Source organism: Sitophilus oryzae, unplaced genomic scaffold (assembly GCF_002938485.1).
Source record: "Sitophilus oryzae breed Bouriz unplaced genomic scaffold, Soryzae_2.0 scaffold_183_pilon_pilon, whole genome shotgun sequence".
Classification (NCBI taxonomy): Eukaryota; Metazoa; Arthropoda; class Insecta; order Coleoptera; family Curculionidae; genus Sitophilus; species Sitophilus oryzae.
The window spans coordinates 88,824-110,533 of NW_022146546.1; the positions used below are offsets into that span (position 1 = coordinate 88,824).

General features: G+C 34.4%; 2 protein-coding genes across 7 annotated transcripts in view; one reads left to right on the forward strand and one right to left on the reverse strand.

Annotated features, from left to right (window-relative positions):
- LOC115883226 overlaps window positions 1–21,710 on the reverse strand; it is a 426,275-nt gene that overhangs the window by 66,991 nt on the left and 337,574 nt on the right. The window lies entirely within an intron of this gene.
- On the forward strand, window positions 6,081–8,124 carry LOC115883227. The gene is made up of 3 exons (XM_030901557.1): window positions 6,081–6,263; window positions 6,486–7,193; window positions 7,278–8,124. The coding sequence occupies exons 2-3, from the start codon at window positions 6,747–6,749 to the stop codon at window positions 7,323–7,325; spliced, it is 495 nt and encodes a 164-aa protein (XP_030757417.1). The 5' UTR covers window positions 6,081–6,263; window positions 6,486–6,746; the 3' UTR covers window positions 7,326–8,124.

The following is a 21,710-nucleotide window of genomic DNA, read 5'->3' on the forward strand; positions in this document are numbered from 1 at the left end:
ACTGGCGGGGATAACTTGGGCCAGCATAGCCAACAATAGACAACAATGGGCCCAACTACAAAGAAAGAATCTGAATATGTGAGGGAGGCTACCCCATAATTGGAATGGTAGAATAAGCTGAGAATGATGATATATTTCAAGTTAATGGCAATAAATATGGAATAAAATTGATTTTTAACATCCAACATATGGAGAGATTTTATGACGTAGGTATTGACCAATTCCACTGCAATCTAGAGAGATCTATTGCGGTTTTCTCCTTATCTCTAGGTTACATTCTCTAGTTGTATTACGTCATCCCTATGTAATTAGACCCTGCATGGCTTATAAATATCTTGTGGCTCTATCAGATGAGATTATAATGATGTTGCGATTGACTACCGACCAATGTTATTCCTATGTTATGGTACGTCTATCATTACTTATTTCTCTTCGAATATATTGGACAGATGTCGCGCTGCATTGCTTCCGTTAATAATCGTTAAACTTTGATATTTGTTTAACACGCAAGCTGGAATAATAAATAATTTCACTGCAATGTATACTTGCCATGTTATTAACTAACTTAACCAGTTTAATAACTAATGTTAAAAGTAAAAAATCGGAATAGCGATCATTTTAATGGTATGCCTTTTTTGTTTTTTGCATCTAAAAGCTGAATATGATTATTATAATTTAATATTGCAAGTTATATACCGATACTTCCAATCCATTTTATCGGTAGCATATACAATTAGCATGAGCTAAAGTCAGTCCGACGAATCAGGGAAGATTTCCACAGATGACATTCCAAAAATGACAGAAAATACAATTTGCTTGTGAATTAAAATAACAGGCGCAACTGTCAATGTCAAGCATCCATTGGACAGACTTTTGTTCATAAAATGCACGTAATCATCAAAGAATGCACAATTCATACCAGTGTGAGTGCAGCAAAAACGAAAAGATTCACCAGATATTTCTGAAATGGAATCTTTTTCAGAGATATGATAAGTAAGTCTTAACATTACACTGTAATTGATAACTATGAAGAATCAAGTGTTAACACTATGTCTCAAACGTATCGATCCTTGAAAAAGCTAGCTGCGAGAGCGCTGCAGTCACGATTAATAAATCCCGCTTAAGATGAGCTGGTCACGTATGCAGGATGCAAGAAAACCGCCTATCGAAATATCTTCTTTACGGCGAGCTTGTAGACAGTAAGAGAAAACCAGGTGGACAACTCAAAAGGTACAAGGATATTTTCTATGAAAACTTAAAGGGGACAGGTATCAGTGGGAGGAAACAGCGCACAATAGAACGCGGAGAAGAATTGAAAACTCAGTTAACAACAACAACCAACGAGTACAGAGGCAAGAAAGTAATGAGATTTTTGAATATCAAGAGTGCAGAAGAGAGATAACATCACGTATCGGGCTTTTCAGTAACAAAAAAGTTCATGGAAGAAAAGGCCTTGCGTAACCAACTTCTGATGCGTGTCAAATACTCGTCAGCGAGTAATGGCAGTAATAGCAATGTTATTATTTTTAATTCTACCACCAAACAAAGTACAAATTTGTCAGCCAGACAAGTCAATTTAAAGATTAAAATGCATCATTAGTTTGTGAAATAAATCAAGCTATATAACTGACCGTTTCTGTTGGAAATCCTTTATAGAAACATCTCCTCCACGTCAACGGTAACGAGATAGAAAGTGTGCAATAAAATCAAAGCGTAGCGGTTTGTTTACAGTTGGAAGCACTAAAATATTCAGATGGCAGGCCGAACGATGTTTGCCTTCATTTAAAATGGCACAGAAACATTTAGTTTAAGATTATGTTTATTGAACATGACGTATCCGATATTTTACTAATAAATTTTATTTGCGCGGAATGGGTGGCAGTTGCGTACGTAGTCAGAGAAATAAGTTAAGCTAGAGCGATTGATGGTGTTTCTCCGAAGTTTGTCTGTGATAAGTTCGAAGTGATCCTCGTCAGTGGAGCGGATAAGATCCGTTGATCTCTATGGATCTATTGAGTCCCCGTTTCTTGAGTTATAACTCATCATATACCTAGTACAGAGGTTAGTTCTCCATCTGCGATATCAGTCGTACCAAAATGTATGGTACGAATGGTCGTCGTCTCGTGTACTGGGGAAACTCTAGGTGTTCTAGGGTTTCCCTATTTTACCCACACAATTTGCATTCGCCGTTGTTTCTTAGCTTCAATTTCCTGAGGTGTTCATTAAGGAGGTATTGGCTGTGGTTCTTACAGCCCGGTTGCTAATAAAAAAAATCAGATTATCTAACTTTGGATAAGAACTTACAGGCTCGTATCCAAATTCGGAGCATGCCACCGATTGAAGCGTTAATACTACCTGATTCACTTAGTTCCCTCAATTCGAGATCTAGTATATGAACTTACTGATAGACACAACAATATTAACTTTATGTGGATTCCTGGACACTCTGACAATGCTGGTAACGACCGAGCAGACAAACTGGCTAACGAGGTAACGCTCTCAAAGAACATTGAAGGAACTCCATCCATTGTCGATTTCAGAAATTTTCACACAAAAGTGTTTTTCGGTATACTTCAAAATGAATGGGACATCCTCGAGGGAACTAATATAGAGCACATATGGGCCACTTCTTCATCTGTATCAAAATATATATTCTCTTGAACGCGGACCTTTATGTAAAGTTGTTAGAACCCTCACAGGACACTCATATCTTGTCAAATCTTATATCATTCAAAAATGAACCCTCTCCGAAATGCACCTTATGTAATAACTTAATGTCAATGAGACACATTATTTTACCTGTTGCTTCCCAAAGGTCTAGACTCTTCAATGCTGTTATGGGAATATTTTGGGACAGTGTCTTGTTAAAAACCCCGTGATAATCCGAAGATTACAGTTGAGGGTTGGAACCTTTGGTGTTACACAGCAAAATAAAAACACTAAATCACCACAAGTTCACCAGTTTATAATCATCTGCTGATGATGCTAACATGGTTAGCGAAACGCGCGTCCAGTGTAAAAGTAAAAGTGTTTTGGTGTATTGTGGTGATTTAGTGTTTTTATATTAATCCGAAGATTGTTCTTACTTAAATCAAGAAAAATCTTTGATTTTTCTCGGTCGTAAGTTCTTTGGAGGATTTCCATTCCCGGTTACGGATGGAGTCTTCCAGGTTCTAGAGTTGTACTTACACTTATCTGGGACACCCTGTATACAGGGTTAAGAATGGAGTTTTCTAGCTTCTTGATTTCCATTTGGGAAGCAGAACGGTTCTGGTCCAGTTAATGGAGTGTTCGCTCCTTCTCTAGCTAGATCTTTGATTTTTCATTATCTTATAACTCTTGGTGGGTTGGCATACAGAGTAGGAAGACTTTATATCCTTTGAAGACCTAATCTGTTCAGCTTCCCTTATTCAAATCCATACATAATATCTTTTTGAAAATTGGTACACCTTACATAAAACCACATATAAAATAGAGAAGAAATAACATAAACTCCGAAAATCCCAAACGAATCAACTAAAATTCAAATCAATTTCAGTGTCACTGTCAAAAAATTATGTCTTTCACGTCGTAAATATAAAACTAGTAGTGGGAACTATCGAATGAATACTATCGAAACATTCGATAGTTGCAATTCATTCGAATAATTCGATAGTTAGTAAGAAAACATTCGTTGAAAACTATTCGAATAAAAATTATCGAATAGATCCGTCATCTGCCTTGAAACATTGTATTCTAGTAATTCGGCAGCAAAAACCATTCATTTATAGAATTCATTCATTTATGAAATTCATTTATTCGTCAGGATCGATTATAATAAAATATTAACTGAATTTTAGTTGTCGCCCGGCGACGTAGGTTTCTTTCCGAGAAACCCGACAGCGGTCGGTGGTAATGCTATGAAAGAAGCCGGCATCTTTGATTTTTTGCGGAGTCAGATAAAAATAAGGACACATTATTTTTTTTATTGAGGTGCTAGTATTTACACAGAAAATACATAATGAAGGGCGCTGTTGCCATATTTTGGTATTAGTTGATATTAGCAAAGAATATTGTTGTTTGGCTTTAGTTAGTTAGGGATAGTATGTCTATATATTCTGCATTTTTTTATTAATATTCTGTTGTTACACTGCAATAATACTTCTTATTTTGGACGTAGGAAAATGATTTTTAATGTTTTTAAGCAAAGACTGGTTTAATAAATAATAGTAACAGTAATAATTTGTTATACCTATTAACAACAAAATTTAAAATCATTTAATATAAACATTATTTTAAGTAGTAGCAAAATATACACAACAAATTAGATGTCAAAATTATTTATATTAGATCCTATTTAAAAATAATATAGTCTCTAAATTTTTTGGCAACTTGGTTTATTAAAGAATAATAATTACTGAACTAATTTGTTATATTAACAACAAATTTTAAAATCATGAAATATAAACATTTATTAATTTTCTAAGCATGCAATGTAATGAAAGGAAAATATAAATAAAAAATTAGAAATCAAAATTATTTATATTAGGTGCTTTATAATTACTATTTAAAAATTATATTTACTTTTACTGGCATTTACTTTAAAAAATAAATTAAATATTTCTTCGCAAAAAACTACATGTAAGAGAATTAGCATAAACAAAATACAAACATTGTTAACTTTTTTTAAAATTGGCACGTGTAAAACTTTCATTTTAATTTTCTCACCCCATAGTTTGAGTTCGATAACCCCATTTACTTAACCACATTACTTAAATATGATTGTTAAGTTCCAACTAATTCATATTATTAAAACATCTAAAATACAAATATGTATTTTTAAAATTAATTGTAAGTTCATCTCATCACTGTTAAAAATTGCTACTTCTCCTAAAAATTTCCCTTTATAAAAATGCAATCTAACCTAACCATAATATACCATATAAAATTAAATAATTGAAAGATCGGGCTACGGAAAATCACACAAATTTTCGGAAAAATTTTGACAACTTCGCACACAATCGTCAATTAAAAAAAACTACTATTTTAGTATTTTAAATATTTTAATAAACGCAAAAATTGCATAGTATTTACAAGGCGAAGTTATAAAAATTTGGAAGAACTAATAATGCACTGACGCACACAAAAATCAAACGAATACTAAATTTCATTTATTAAAAGCATTCGATAGTCGTGGCGCAACGATAACCATTTAGTCGCACGGCGAGGTTGTCACATATGCTTTAGTATACAAATGAATGAATGATTTTATTCGAATAAAACCATTCGATAGTTGAAATCATTCATTCAGTAACCATTCGATAGTCTAATTCATTCGATAGTTCCCATCGCTATATAAAACCAGTATTAGATTCCTATAGTCTTTTTCTTCTTATTAAGAACTATACCCTAATAATATGTCTATACTATCTAAAGAATAGTCCATTATTGTCTGAATAAGTTAACTATAAGTTATTCATGACTTTACGTTTATATTTCTAATAACAACATGACTCAGAACATCAGTTCCACTTTGTTTTGCCATCAAAATAATTAGCACTGACTTTTTTGCAAATACACGTGCACTACAGAAAGAATGAAAGGTGGGTAAATATAGAGACAAACAAGAAAAAAATATTTGACCTTTTGCATTATGATGATTGAATTTATATAATTGTGGAATTGAAAATTACATATTTTCTTTTAAAAGATGCACGATAAATCAGAAATCATCAAGTTAATTATATCTCCATAAATAATAATCTATTTCTTAATTATGCACCATGTTGAAACCTTAAAGGTCTGAAATTAAAGTTATAAGGTTTGGTTCAAAGCAGTAGACGTTGTAGACAAAGAGGAATAATGAAATAAAAGGACTCCTTGAACTTCCATTGTCTGTGATATTAAAAGATTAAACCTTTTAATATCCTATTAAATCTTTTATTATCAAAGACAATGGAGTATATAATTTCTGATGTTTTGAACAGAAATATAATTAATATTTTGCAAAACATATTATGTATATTGAGGTGACTTAGGGTCAACTGGGGTAAATGTAAAAAGGGGTAAATGTAAACGCCTATTATTTTCTGGTTTAAAGAAAATTTGAACGTAACTTGGCAACATTGTCCGCATTGCGCACGTTTGGTTTAGTCAAGGTCAGTTTTTAAATCATAAAACGGCAGTTGGTTTCGAAATATGGCGCGGTCAACATAATAGTGCAGTTTCAAGTGAAAACGGTTGTACCAAAGTGTTTTAAGAAGTGGATTACTGGCCAAAAAATGGTATGTTTGATAAGAATTTTGGTTTGAATAATTGTTAATGTTATGATTGTTCAGTATTAAATCAAAAATTAGATGTATTTTGCAATTAATAACCTACAAAATATTATTTACACTTGCCCCTGAAGAAATTAGTGTTGGGGTAAATGTAAATGACCAAATGGGGTAAATGTAAATACGAAAATTAATGTGATTAGGTAGTGAGTTTTTTAAATTTATTTTCAGAAATGCCACGAAATTACATAAAAAAGAGGCCACCGTCGTCACACACCCCTGAAGACATGGCTAGGGCTGTAGAAGATATTTTGAACAGAAATAGAAGTTACCAACAAGTCGAGGACCACTATAGTATTCCAAAAGCGGTAGTTTTTAACAGAATTAAAGGGCGAAAAACTGCAATTAAGCAAATTAGGGTCTGGACGGTCACAAGCGCTTAGCTTTGACATCGAACGTGATTTAGAAAACTGTATTAGGGCGCGAGCACGAATGGGCATTCTATGTGACAAAGAAGATGTAAAACAAGTTGTGGCTGAATATGTGCGTGTAACTAATTTAAAAACCCAATTTGTCAAAGGAACCCCTGGAGATGATTGGTACTATTCATTTATGAAAAAGCATCCAGGATTGTCAGTTAAGAAACCAGAGTTGCTACAAAAGTGCAGAAAAGATTCCAGGGATCCCTTCGTCGTTTATGATTTTTACACCGACCTGGTCCAACTTTTTGGAGAAAACACATTGGAGAATAAACCAGCTTTTGTATTCAACTGTGATGAGACTGGGTTTTGTCACGATCCGACTAAATTCAAGGCGATTGGGGAAAAGGGAAAGGCGCTGTCTAGAATATCAGCGGGTTCAGGCAGAGAGTCCACCACGGTACTTGCGTGTATTGCCGCAGATGGATCTTACCTTCCACCTTTAATAGTATTTAAAGGAGTAGGTGTTCAGGTTCATCATATTAATTTAATATTAACTCATACCTATTAAAAAATTTTATTTTGGACTTTTTTTGTCTTCCAGGTATACTTGTTCCGGTCACGGTTGGATGGAGGAGCCACAATTTTTTGAATGGTTGTCCACAGTTTTTGTTCCTCATGTACAGTCTACACGAGCTTCTCATAACCTACCTAATCAAACCGCCGAAATTTTGACTACCCCACAAGTTCTAGAGAAAATGGAAATTGCTCAAAAGTTAAGAAATCAAAAGAAAGGGATCAATAAAAAGCAAAAAGATGACAATGAAAACAAAATTAAAATGGCACATAGTAATAAAAAAAGGGCTGTTCATGAAGAAGAAGAAATTCAAGAAGAATCAATAGACGAATCTGCTTTGTATCAAGATGACTCTTCTGATGATGATCTCTTAGAATCAGTCATTGCTGAATCAACAGACGAAATTGAATATCATGAACCAGTTTGGAGTGAACTAAAACCAGGGTTATTTGTATTAGTAGAGTTTAAGGGAGCGCAGAGAAATACAATCCAATACAAGTATGTATGTTGTATACAAAGCATCGATCAAGAAGATGGAGATATTGTGGTTTAAGGGTTCGAGAGGTTAAATTCTGTATCAACAGAGTCTATTCAGAAGCCAAATGATGTAAGTAACGTAACATTCAAGATGATTAAAGCAATGTTACCAGATCCAAACCTCGAATATCGTGATAGAAAAATTATTTATATTTTTCCTGGGGCAGTTGCGGTGTATGAAAAATAAAACTATAGATTTTTATCTGTAGCGATGTTAAAATAATAGGCTGGCATAGGTTAAGTCTACTGTTTAGTGAGCTAATAGCTGTTTTTGAACCTTAAGTTTTTGTGGTTACTTTGTTCTTCTTTTGCAATTAAAAATTTGTATATATTTTTTGTATTTCGGGGTAAATGTAAACACCCCTCCTTTTAAAATAAAAATGTATAAAAACATACAGACTAAGATTTGTTTTCATTTGCCCTCATGATTGTAATGTCATACTAATATTTCATGAAATATTCATTTACATTTACCCCTATTAGCTGGGTAAATGTAAACACGTAGGGGTAAATGTAAATTAAAAAATAAATAAAAACTAACGTGTCAATGGCGGTTTGTCTTTGTAAATTAACAGGTAATAGACTAAGGGACACTGTGCTCAAATTTCAAAAGTTTAAAAAGTAAGAAACCTTAGATAATCATTAGCAAAGTTGAAGTTGATAAAATCGTTTACAATTACCCCAGTTGACCCTATATTGACGGTTTTTAAAATATTCTCATACGTGAAGTAGGAAGAGCAAAATCTGACGACAAGCGATGATGAATATTAGGTAATAGCTTTTAAGGTGTACCGGTCAGTATATATTAATAATAAAAACAATAAAAACATTCTCCGGACAAGTGTTTCTCCATAATTGAATTCTTAATTTAAAACTACCTACTTTGGCGTCATTTCGCAATTAAAAAAAGCTTAAAATATGCATATTTAAAGCAATGAAGTTAAGATCTGTTAAGGAAACGGCCATTATCGGCGTCATTGTCGCCGGCCAAAGTATCGGTTCGCGAGCATAATAATCTCGTATAAATTCCGGTGGTCCGGAATAATAAACACCTCGTATTTGAGCGGCCTTTTTCGGAAGATAAATAGTGCGTTCGGCCCTCGGTACTGCCTTTTCCGTGACCGGTCGCGGTCTCGTTTAAGATAACGAGCAACAAAACGACATACAGGGTGTTTGGTGTGACTAGATACAATATTAACCACAGCAAAAATAAATTATACTGTATTTATATCAAAGGACAATAGAGACATTCACAGTCTATAAAAATTTCAGAAACTTTATTCAAAATTCAGAAACAGGTCTTAACATCAATATTAAAAAATAATTAGTCATACATTTAAAAGACGTTCTGTCTCTCCTTTATTCAACTAGCAACACTCACCAGTCACAAGGTACCTGGTAACTGAACATTTTCTCCTGTTTTGATGTTTCCAATTTTGTTTTTGATACACAGCCAGTGCCATAAGTGTTAATGTTAACGTTAACTTTTACTTAGAATATAAGCAAATAATTGAATTTATTACTGTTTTATTAACTTCACGGTATACTTCAATTGTCCACTAATCTCATTAGTTTTGTAAATTACACATTTGGCGCCCAACGTAGGGCGTCAAAATCAGGAATCTATTCCAGATTATGAAGATATCAACACACTGAAGCCAGACTTTAGCTTTGACGCGAATGCGGTATCCAACTATTCCATAAACATATGGTAAACCATCATCTTAGGTCTAAAACCTATCGCTAACTTAAGAGCTTCATCACTTCCTCAAAGACGGAAAAGTTTTTTCAGAAAACTTTGTCTCCTTATATCTCAATCTAGGCTCGACAATCACTTCTTTTTCGTTCACCGTGTAGGTATAAGACGCATATTCGCAAATCTCAACTGTTTTGTGAGTTAAGCTTCATTCAGAACCTCCCAATTAGTGGTTTCAATTACACTTTATACTTTCTAGTTATTCACAATGTCTAAAAAACACAATTAAAATTAATAGAATATCCTAGCAACAGTTTGCGTTAGTCAGTTGTATCCATAGAGAAAGCCTAATATTTAGCTTATAAAACAATCAACTTTTGATTTCTAACCACAACTTCTCTTAACGGAAGATGAAGATAATCAAAAACCAAAATGATATTTGTCGCAAATTTTGAAGTATAATTTAGTGGAAAAGTCAAAAGTTTCATAACTTTTCCTACCAATTATGTCTACCACTAATTTTGACGTTCTTACATTGAAATTAAAGGAACAAACATCTACGCTAATTGAAACCACTAATTTATTCCACTAATTGCGAGGTTGTGAATGAAGCTTTATACATTTGGCGCCCAACGTAGGGCGTCAAAATCAGGAATCTATCGGATCTATTCCAGATTATGAAGATATCGTCAACATAGTAAAGCCAGACTTTACGTTCGACGAATGCTGTATTAATGGTCCTAAACCATTCCATATACACAGGGTAAACCATCATCTTGGGTCTAAAACTTATCATTAACTTAAGAACTTCATTCCTTCCTCAAACACGGAAAAGTTTTTTCAGAAAACTTTGTCTCCTTATATCTCAATCTAGCCTGCGTAATAACTTCTTTTTCGTTCACCGTGTATATGATGCATATTAGCAAATCTCACCAGTTTTGTGAGTTATACATTTGGCGCCCAACGTAGGGCGTTAAAATCAAGAATCTTTCGGATCTATTCCATTTTACGAAGATATCGTCTATATAGCAAAACCAGACTTTAGGTTCGACAAATGCAAGCATCATATACGAACCATCATCTTGGGTCTAAAACTTGTCTTGGGTCTTAACTTGAGAGCTCCATCACTTCCTCAAGAGCCTCGATGATAACCTCTCCTTCGTTCACCGTGTATATGACGCATATTCGCGGCCCAGACTCTCTGTCAGCCCTGTCGTCGCATTAATCGAGCGATTTGCAGTCGACGCCGCAACAACAGACCGAAAAGATCCGATCGCCGTAATTAACTTAGCTGCGGATTTTTTCCTTCTGTAGTCGTCGTTACCTTTTCCCTTCGCCGTCGCGTCGGCATTGAAATTTGAAGAATTCCGCGTGCGGCGGAGCAACAACGTGGGCGAATGCGACCGAAGGACCGCAGCGGCTTGAAACGACGTTTCCGGATTGGACAATGGCAAAAGGTGATCGGTTTACTACATTTGTGGTCGTTCATCTATAATATATCGGTTTGGAACTTCTTGCGACATCGTCCGAATAATAAGAAATTAAATGTTTAAAAAAATTGGCTATCCTTCCGACCGACGCGAAAATATGAATCCAATCCTTTTATTAAGGCACACAATTTTTTAGGTTCCTTCTTGCTGATTTGGTAATGAAGAGATAGGTACCGTGTATACTACTTTGAGAGGACAGAAAACAAAATAGAAAATACACTAACCAGCACGAAAAACGGGCACCTTAAAATTTAGATGTATTTTAAAGTTTAATAATATATTTTGTTCTAGTGGGCTGATTTTGATGATTTTTTAAGCAATTTGTAGCTAAATTATTTGGCTTTTAAGTATCTCTTCCTAAGATAAAAATGAAAGCTTCCATCTGTCAATGCGAAGGAAAAAAAAATGTTGGTTTTTGGTGAAAGTTTTTTGTGAGTTATACATTTGGCGCCCAACGTAGGGCGTCAAAATCAGGAATCTATTGGATCTATTCCAGATTACGAAGATATCGTCAACATAGTGGAGCCAGACTTTAGGTTCGACGAATGCAGTATTAATGGTCCCAAACCATTCCATATACATAGGACCAACCATCATCTTGGATCTAAAACTTATCACTAACTTAAGAACTTCAGCCCTTCCTCAAACACGGAAAAGTTTTTTCACAAAATTTTGTCTCCTTATACTCAATCTAGCCTCGATAACTTTTCTTGCTGTGTTTGTGGTCGTTTGTCTATATCTGTATCATTATGTTTAAAAATTAAGATACCTATATTACGTTTACAGATTTTCGAAAAAAAAACAAGAATCTAGCGAACATTATATTACCTTAAGTAACTTAAGTTTCACCCTCGGATATTAATCAATGTATCGATATTTTTGTATCTGATAACAATGTCTTTACTTTTATTGAAGGTATATGCTTTTGAAGCAGACAATAATGATTTACAGCAATTTTAGCATTAAAAGCATGCCCTTGTTTTGATCCTCATCATGAAATAGAGTTTATTGTTTTTCTAATGCCACTGTCTTGGAAAAAAACATATCACTGTTGGCAGTTACACAAGAAAGATGGTTTTAAGTCCAGAATTCATCTGTATCATCTTCAATTAAAGCAACAATAGTGAATACAACTTCTGGACTTAACACCATCACTACTTGAGTAGCTCCTAACAAACAATACTAATGTAACTTTTCAATAAGAGTGACATTCCCTCTCTCTCCAATCTTTCCTCACAGCTGAGGGTCGTGACTTCTATGAGAATACTTTTTGTTTTATAAGATCTTTCCAGGCTAATCTGTCTTCAGCTCGATGGGTAGCTGAGTGTAGGGGTAGACCCGTTGTTTGTCTGACTTGATCGATCCATCTGTTGGGGACCGACCTCTACATCTTTTTCCTTGGACCTTATAATAATTTTTTCCATGTTGTCGGTAAGCCTTCGAGCAATGTATTCAAAGTACTCGAGGTACTTATGTTAAACTCAGTTATTATTGACAGATTGGTTCTTCTAGCTGTCCAAGGTATTCTCAGCATACGTCTGTAACACCACATTTCAAGGCGCTTTTCCGATGATTTGATGGTCCAGGATTCCAACAGTGACATGAGAAGGCCAATAAACTCTATTTCTTAAGTGTCTTGATGAGGACCAAAAGCAAAGGCATGCTGTTCTGGACTACTGATTTTTTATGTATATATTATAATGAATGACTCATGTTATTTAACTTATATTTATTTTATCCTAAATGCTTTCAGCGAAAACAGAGATATTTAGATATTTCTAGATTAGATTAGATTCCTTAGATATTTAAATAAATATAATTAATACTTCTATTTTAGACAATGTCTATCCCGAAATATGGAAAAAAGCTATTATAACACCTCTCTGTAAAATTTCCAAACCTTTAAATAACAACGATCTTAGACCCGTGAGTATTTTGCCAGCAATTTCTAAAATTATAGAAAAACACCTACATAATCAAATTGTTTCATTTGTAGATTCAAATAAACTAATACCTGAATGTCAATCTGGCTTTCGTAAGAACTACAGCACTACCACTTGTTTACTGAAGCTGGTTAATGATATTAGAACAAATCAAGAAAATAAAAATATGACGTGTCTTAGCTTACTAGACTTTAGTAAAGCATTTGATACTCTAGAGTATTCATTGCTCCTAGCAAAATTACAGTATTTTGGATTTTCAGACGGCTCTTTAGAATTGATAAAAAACCTTTTAAAAGATAGATCACATTGTGTTGTCATGAAACGGGGAAGTTTAAAACAAAAATCTAGTTATATTCCTATGATTTCTGGGGTTCCTCAGGGATCTATTTTGGGGCCACTTTTATTTTCGTTATATGTAGCTGATATGGATAAGGAATTACAGTTTTCTAAATTGCAGCAATATGCAGATGATTCTCAAATTTATTGCAGAATAGATACTAATAATTTGGCACAATTTCAGTTAAATTTTAACGACGATCTTAATAAAATTAATAAATATGCTCTGGATCATAATTTAAAATTAAATGCCGGTAAATCTTGTGTTATAGTATTTGGTAGTGATATAAACAAAATTACAAATACGGCTGGTAACATGAATATCCATATAGATAATGTTGCGATACCCATTGTTACAGAGGCTAAACATTTTGGAGTTTATTTTGATGCGAAGGTTTCTTTTCAGGCACATATAACTACTAAATTAAAGGCTGCTTATATACGGTTGAAGAATTTTTCGTCTCTTAAGAAATATATACCATCAAAGACAAAGTATCAATTATGTGACACACTTATTTTATCTTTATTTGATTATGGCGATGTTGTTTATGGTACATCCATAAACGCTAGATTCTCTAAAAAAATCCAAATACTTCAAAACTCGTGTCTACGGTTTTCTTTTAACATTCCTTTTAGAGATCATATAACGCCACATCTTAAAAATTTATCTATTTTATCCATGACTAACAGACGACAAATTCATTTAATGACATTCATTTATCGAATTTTAACTACAGAGCAGCCTCCCTATTTGTTCTCATTGTTTCACTACGTTTACCATGATCATTCGACTAGACAAGTGCATTATTTTAAAATTCCTCAACACCGAACAGCTAACTTCCAAAAATCTTTCAGTTTCATAGCGTCACATTTGTGGAATAATATTTCTAATAACTTTAAATTTCAATCCTTTACAGACTATAAAAAACAAATTAAAAATCATTTACTAAATTCGTAAATATTATAATTTCTTCGATTGATTTGTGAGATCTTGTTCTTCTGATATGCCCGTCATTGGTTGCTGTTCCGGTTTTTACACTGTTTCATTATGCCTCTCTGCTTATCTCCGCTCATCCCTGATAAAATTATATTTTCCCTTTTTTTATATAATTATAATTTTTTTAATTCTGTTTATTTTTATAATTTAATTTATTTCTATTTTGTATTTGGGGTCGCACCACTCTGGCACTTTGTGCCATTGTATCGGTTTTTTAATCGTAGTGCGATCCCTTTAGACACACATTTATTAATACTAATATTATTCTGTAAAACAATGGGGTCTAATAAAGAAATTTGAATTTGAATTTGAATTTCAAATAAAACTTTAACACAAACGGTCTATTCACATTTTAGTTATACTGGGTCGGCCTTACTTGTTTTGGGTGCCTATTTTCGTGTGTACAAAGAGTACAGTCAATATGCTCAGTACACATACTTTTTGTATCCGGATTATAGTTTGTTAGCCAAGTAATGAGCTACGTCCATTGCTTCCCGTTTAGCCAGCCATAGGTTATCGAGGGGGCTGGCACATCTTTGGGGGCTGGCAGGACATTGAAGATGTTCCATGTCCTGAAAGGCGTCGCGGTCGCATTTGTCGCCATTTTTGTCCAGCAAAGCCCTATTGATCAAATTGGATTTTACTGGGGACACCCCAGTTCTGATACGGTTGAAGTTTCCAGGTTTTCCAGTTGCTACAAACACCATTTGGTGTGTCCTCTCTAAATGGGTAGTGGGAGGGTGGTTCATCCAGTGGGCGGCTTAAGAAACGGCTCATTACAATAAGACGTTACTGAATAAAGAAAGAAGAGCAAGTATTTTCTCAAGCGCATGAAATATAGCGTCGGATTAAGTGGTTATGTAATAAACACTTCGCATTTTTCTCTCTCCGACTCTCAAGATTGCCATAACGATTTGCTCCTAGACATGGAAAAATACAGACCCAAGACTTCTCTTACCAATGTTGGACCACAACACAGCAAACTAGTACAGTTAGTTTATATTTTTTTTATACAGGTTTATGGCCAATAAGGTAAATACCGAGACAGGAATACTTAATCAAAAATTTTGAAAAAATATTGATTAAACCTCAAGGAGAGGTTATTGACTAAACCACAACCCTAAATCAAAACCTTAACGATACCTCTTTAGTTGTTAAAACATTAAACGAGTAAAATTGAGATACACGACCATATAAGCAGCTTTATGGCGAAGCAACGAGCAAGCGGTTGAAGTTCGACATTGCAGCGATCGCAGCTGCCCACACCGACTTCGTTCAAATTAAGGAACGAAAAGCGATGGGAAAGAGGCGATTTAATCGCGATCGCAAAACGAAAATAAGAGGAAAAAAGCAGCGAAAAAAATCCGATCGATTCATATACGAGGCCGTCTCCTCCAAGCCGCCAATCTCCCAAAACAAAGAAATTCCTTCGCGGTGACTCCGAGACAAAATGGCCGCTGCACGTTAGCAGGATGCAATTATTTCGGGGCCCACGCGATTTATAGGAAATTGATTGAAAATTGAAAAAAAAACATTAACGTTTTTTTTAATCCAGACTTGTTGACAATCGGTTCCCATACAGCTCTGCAGTTTAAAGATTAATTCGAGAGATATGGCAAATACAAATAAATAATGTAATCAAATAAAAAAATATAATGTATAAAGCCTTGTCTACACATAAAATTTTACCTGTCAGTTTTGCCCGTCAGGTAAAACGGAAGAGCATCTAGAAAACTGATGCCAGTTCACTCAAGACAGTCGTTCGACAACACGTATATTTTATTTTGTTGTTTTACATATTTTAAGATTTTTAAAAAAAATATACAGGGTGTTTCATATAATATGACCATTGAGTAATCACAGATTCTGCTTCAACTGTTTGACGTTTAAAGCTGATTTTTGGCAAACGGATTGACTGTGGGGTGTAGAGGTGCAATAAAAAGGAGTTTCTCGAATCTCAAATTCCAAGAGGGTGAAAACGCCCCTCAAATATTACAATATTTATTATTTAAAAAACGGTAGTATTTCGGAAAAACGCTTGGACACGTATAATTTATTTTGTTTTTTTTACATATTTTGAAATTTTTTAAAAAATTATACGGGGTGATCCAAAAAGTTGGGTAATTGATTAACCACGATTCTGCTTAAACTGCTTGACTTAAAAAACTTATTTTTGGCAAACGGATGTTTCGAAAGTCACATTCCAACGAGATGAAACTGCCCCACAAATATCACCAAGTATTCTATATATTTTTTTACACATTTCAAAATTTTTCGCAACCTTGCTTTGCGTTAGTGTGCGAACACAGTGCAAGCAGGTTTGCCGCTTACTGGTAGTCAGCGCCAATCTGGGCACCTATTCTTGACATCGTTCGCAACTTTGCGTATACGCATCACGTGTATTGTTATAAACAGGGTATCCCAGAAATAAGTGCAAGTATTTTAAAGGGTGGTAGATCTCGATAAAAGAAACATGTTTTCTCTTTATCGTTTTTCAAATAACTCCAAAATAATGGAGTTATTTTACTTTGAAAATTTCCAAAAAAAAATATTTTTTGCTAAAATTTTGAGAACCTTCTTCTTCGTGTGCCTTCTCCTCATCGGAGGTTGGCGACCATCAATTAGAATTCCTCCCTGTCTTGAGCCAAACGGATAATTGCACTGCCCTCTCCTATATTAAACCACTGGCGCAAATTCCGCAACCAGGAAAACCGTTTACGCCCGATGCCTCGTCGTCCTTCAATCTTTCCATCAACGATCAGCTGTAGGAAACTATAATTGTTATTTCGAAAAATATGACCAAAATATGCTGCTTTCCGTCGTTTTATTGTAGTCAATAGTTCTTGGTCCTTACACATTCTTTCCAATACTTCGAGATTTGTTTGGGAACCACTGGATCTTTTCTGGATTTTCTTTCTTGTAAATTTAATCTACTACCTATGTTGCCATATTATCAAGAAATTATTTTTTTAAATAAAAACTAAAAAAAATTGCAAAAAAATTCCAAAAATATTTTCAAAAAATTCCGAATTTTCAAAAAAAAATTATTTAGAAAAAAACCTCATAGGCGTGTTTCTGGGGTTGAACTATACTACCAGTTAAGTTAAAATACTTGCACTTATTTCTGGGACACCCTGTATATGGTTACATAGTAGCGCCGCGCCGCGCCGCCTCGCGCTTATAACCTTGAAAAATTAAAGCGTGTTATCAAATCGGCTAGTTCACAGTGAAAGCAGGCAGGCACCGTCAACCAGCGTTCATCGGCGTTCTCGCTTTTACCGGAACGAAAATTTATTTATTTCTGCTTTTGCACGCGCCGACGGCGCACAGGGGGTATTAAGAACTAAAAGTTGGCCAAAATTATGTTTTATGACTTTTTTGCTAGTAATATTAATTATTAATTAGAGGACAGGTTGCTAATATGGAACCCCATTTTGTTTTTCCCACACAATATTTTTTCCTCTACTCTGAAACCCTTTCCACCGATCAAATAGGGCCATTCTGTGCAAAACCATGCAATTGGATGAGGATGCTAGAACAAGAAAGTAATTTGTATATTATAGACGATATTTGAGCGAGGATGGGTGTTAATAGGGTAAAGACTGTTTCCTTTAAGAATCTATTTAAATCAATGCTTTTTTTGGCAGTCGCAAATATTGGGAAGATTTTTGTGCATATTCCAATGCTGGAGACTTTAAGCATTGAACGGATACTAATTTCCATGTGGAATATTGCCGAATAGTCTTACACCTTATAAAAATGCCACTGATTTTTTAAATATAAAACATTATAAAAAAATAGAATAGAAGGAAACGTTTCAAAATAAAAATATGGCATAAAACAGAACAGAGCAAACAAACAAAGCTGGCTCTGTATCCATCATGACAGTTATTATGAACAATTTGCAAAAAAAAGCACTACAAACAATTCCACTATTTTTATAATCTTAGAAATATTCAGAATACACTCAAGATAATTCATACTTTTAACTGAAATATAAATTAAAATAAAAAAATATCACTTTTGGCCAGGTTTATAAACCAAATACATCTATGTGCGGCACCGGCGTGGCGGGCGCGGCGTTTGAATATGGTTTGGTTAGGTTAGGTTAGTTAATCAGGTAAATTTCCTCTTAATTATCTACTTCCGAATCCTTCTCGCATCTCCGAAATAGCCATATACAATACACGTGATGCATATACGCAAAGTTACGCATCTGTGTATTGTTATATGGCTTTTTAGGAGATGCGAGATGCGAGCGATATTTGAAGATGCGAGTGGTCAAGAATAGGTCCCCAGAGACGGCGCTGGTTGCCGGAAAGCAGAAACCTGCCTCCACTATGTTCGTACCCTTATCATCACCATTACAAATGATTAATTCGACGCGAACGAGAAGTCGCGGGTACACGCTAGTTTATTATAATTTTATTTATTCCTCTCAAAATTCAGGAACTCAAAGAATCAATATTATCAACTTTGAGCAAAAACGCACCGATTTTTAATGGGAACTTAACGTTCCTTTTCGAGCTTTATTACATTAATACATAATAAATCGCATAATTCGAGAAAAAACTGCGGCACTTAAAGTTTATGTATTTATTATTTTAATACAAGTGGCGCGGAATTCATACTAATTTATTAAGAATCATCAAACCATATCGGACCGGGTTTTTAATGCAGCGCAGCGGTTCGCTGAATTTGGCGCTTTCGGCAAAAAGTGGCACAATGCCGACGAAAAACGCCAACGGGCCGCTTATGCCACGACACTGCCACGATTTACGATATTTATTGAGCACATTTAAGAAGGTCCTGGTCTGATATAACATAAAAACTTATAATTAGTATCATAATATAGCCAAACATTATCATTTTAAGGCCTCGTAAACCAGAAAAGATGCAAAGACGATTAAATTAAACTCTAACAACGTCATTCGAACAACGAAATTCGTTTTTCTGTATCTTTATCTGTATTTGAAAAGATATGACAATACAAATTTATTCTTATATATTTCTATATTCTTATATATTCCTATATATTCTTATCGCGCCCTCTCCTTTCCGCAGACGAGCGTTCAAACCATCTCCTTAAATCTTTTAGCCATGAGTTCGGGCGTCTTCCTACTGATCTTTTCCCTTGCACTTTGCCTTTATTACGAGGCGCAGTATTTCGTAACTATCACCTCTCATCACATGACCCAGGTATTGCATTTTTCTTTCCTTGATGGTGTTCAGTATCTCTTTTTGTTTCTGCATGCGCTGGAGTACTTCAACGTTGGTGATCCTTTGTACCCATGAGATTCGCAGCATCTGTCTGTACACATACATTTCGAAGGCTTCTATTCTCTTTTCGGTCTGTGAATTTAGTGTCCAGCTCTCACATCCATAGAGTAACACAAAGAAGATGTAGCATCTGGCCATTAGAGTTCTGAGTTCCGCACTGAGGTCTCGATTATTATGTTAGTCTGTATCAAATCCTGCGAGCTAAATTAGAAGCACTTCCTGACGTTCGATTGGGCTCAAATATGCTCTACTTGCATGTCTTCGGTAACAATGCAATATTATAGTACCATGTAGTTGGTCTTAAGATGGAGTCGGAAGGTAGTTATAAATTCCTAAACTAAACAAAATAAACCCAACGTTTTTAGAGTCATTTGGATTGCCGCTGGGCAAGCTTAACTTGCTCATAGTCGAATAAAATCTCTAGAAGAATTCCTCATCGAAGAACAGAAAAATACCTTGAAATAATCATGCATTACTAGAAATGTGTCCATTAAGAGGAAACTAAAATGTTGAAAATAAAATTATTAATTAAAAGAATCCCCTTTTAAAAACTTTTATTTAAATGCTCTACAAAGAAGAAAAAAGTGTATTTTCTTCTTTTTAGAGGACTAAAAATTATATACATATATATATATATATATATATATATATATATATATATATATATATATATATATATATATATATATATATATATATATATATATATATATATATATATATATATATATATATATATAAATTCCGGTCAGAACGTTCTACGACGTTGTCCGATGCCTAACTTCCACCCTGTTCAATTTTCCCATTGATCTTCGGTCAGATTTTTCTCGCTCATCGACCTTCTTATTCCTTCCATCAATGTTTTCTTGGGACGTCCTCTCTTTCGTTTACCAGGTGGTATCCAATGAATGACTTGTTTTGGAATTCTTTCATTGTGCATTCTCTGAACGTGGCCGTACCATATTAACTGTTTTTGTTCTATATCATTTACTATTGTTCCCTCTATTCCCATCTGTTGTCTAATGTCTTCATTTCTGATCTTATCCCTCCGGGAAATTCTCATTGCTCTTCCAATCGCGTCCATTTCTGTTGTCTCTAATTTCCTTTTATTCCTTTCAGCGAGTCGCCATGTTTCACATCCATAGAGTAATATGCTTTTAACTAGTGTCTCGTATATATTATATTTCCTGTTTTTTGTAATTTCAGTGCTCCTGGTTGTGGCGGTTCTTGATACTCAGGTCTGTTCTCTGACAACAATTTGGAATAATATTTCACCCATTCTTTGTTGGTTATTATTTCTATAGGGGCTGACTCCTGTTTTTCAGTTGTTGTTGTTTTTATAAATCTCCATACTTCCGTATTTATTCTTCCGCCTATATACGAATTAATTTCTTTGCATTTGTCATCCCACACTTTATTCTTTTCTTCTTTTACCATTCTCCTCACCTCGTTTTTCTTGTCATTATAAGTGCGCTTGTCTAGTTCAGATTTCGAATTTAGCCATTTCAAATACAGTATCTTTTTTTCCTCTACAAGTTTTTCAAGTATATCAGTCCACCACAACTTTCTGCTCTTTCGTCTCGCTTTTATTCCTAATGCTTCCTCTGCGGCTCCATGAATACTGTCAATTATATTATTATATGTTAGGTGAAAAGGCCTTTCCGAATCTTCTATAAGTTTTTCATCAAGCCTGTTCTGATAAAGATATTTGACGCTGTCATGCATTAGACTTTCTAAATTATATCTTACTGTGGTAACTGGCTTCGCTCTTCCTGTTTCCTCTTGATTGTTTTGTTTAATTTGATATGGTGGAAAGAGAATTTTTGATCTTAAAAGGTAATGATCTGAGTGGTGTCCGGTGCCCCTTAGGAGGGACTTAAATTAAAGCTTGTTTAAATCTCCATTTTCTATTTCTTTTAATTAATAATTTTATTTAGATTTCAAAACCTGATATATGGTTCAGCGGGGCGCAACTTTTCGCTAATTTAATCATCTTTGTATGTCTTTTGGATTTCGAGATCCTTGTGTGTGCATTATCTTTTTTATCCAAACCCAAAATACAAAATTAATCGTCTTTGAGAAAAAAAAGTAAAAAAAGCCTCTGGTGGGACCGAAACTTATCTACAACAACTAAAAAGAGACTTGGAAGAACATTGGTGGAGTCAGTTCTTTGCTATGGTT

Coding starts and splice junctions, on each gene's coding strand:
- LOC115883227 (XM_030901557.1), top strand. CDS start 6,747: ATGGGCATTCTATGTGACAAAGAAGATGTAAAACAAGTTGTGGCTGAA. Junction 7,194..7,277: donor CTTTAATAGTATTTAAAGGA/GTAGGTGTTCAG, acceptor TTTGTCTTCCAG/GTATACTTGTTCCGGTCACG.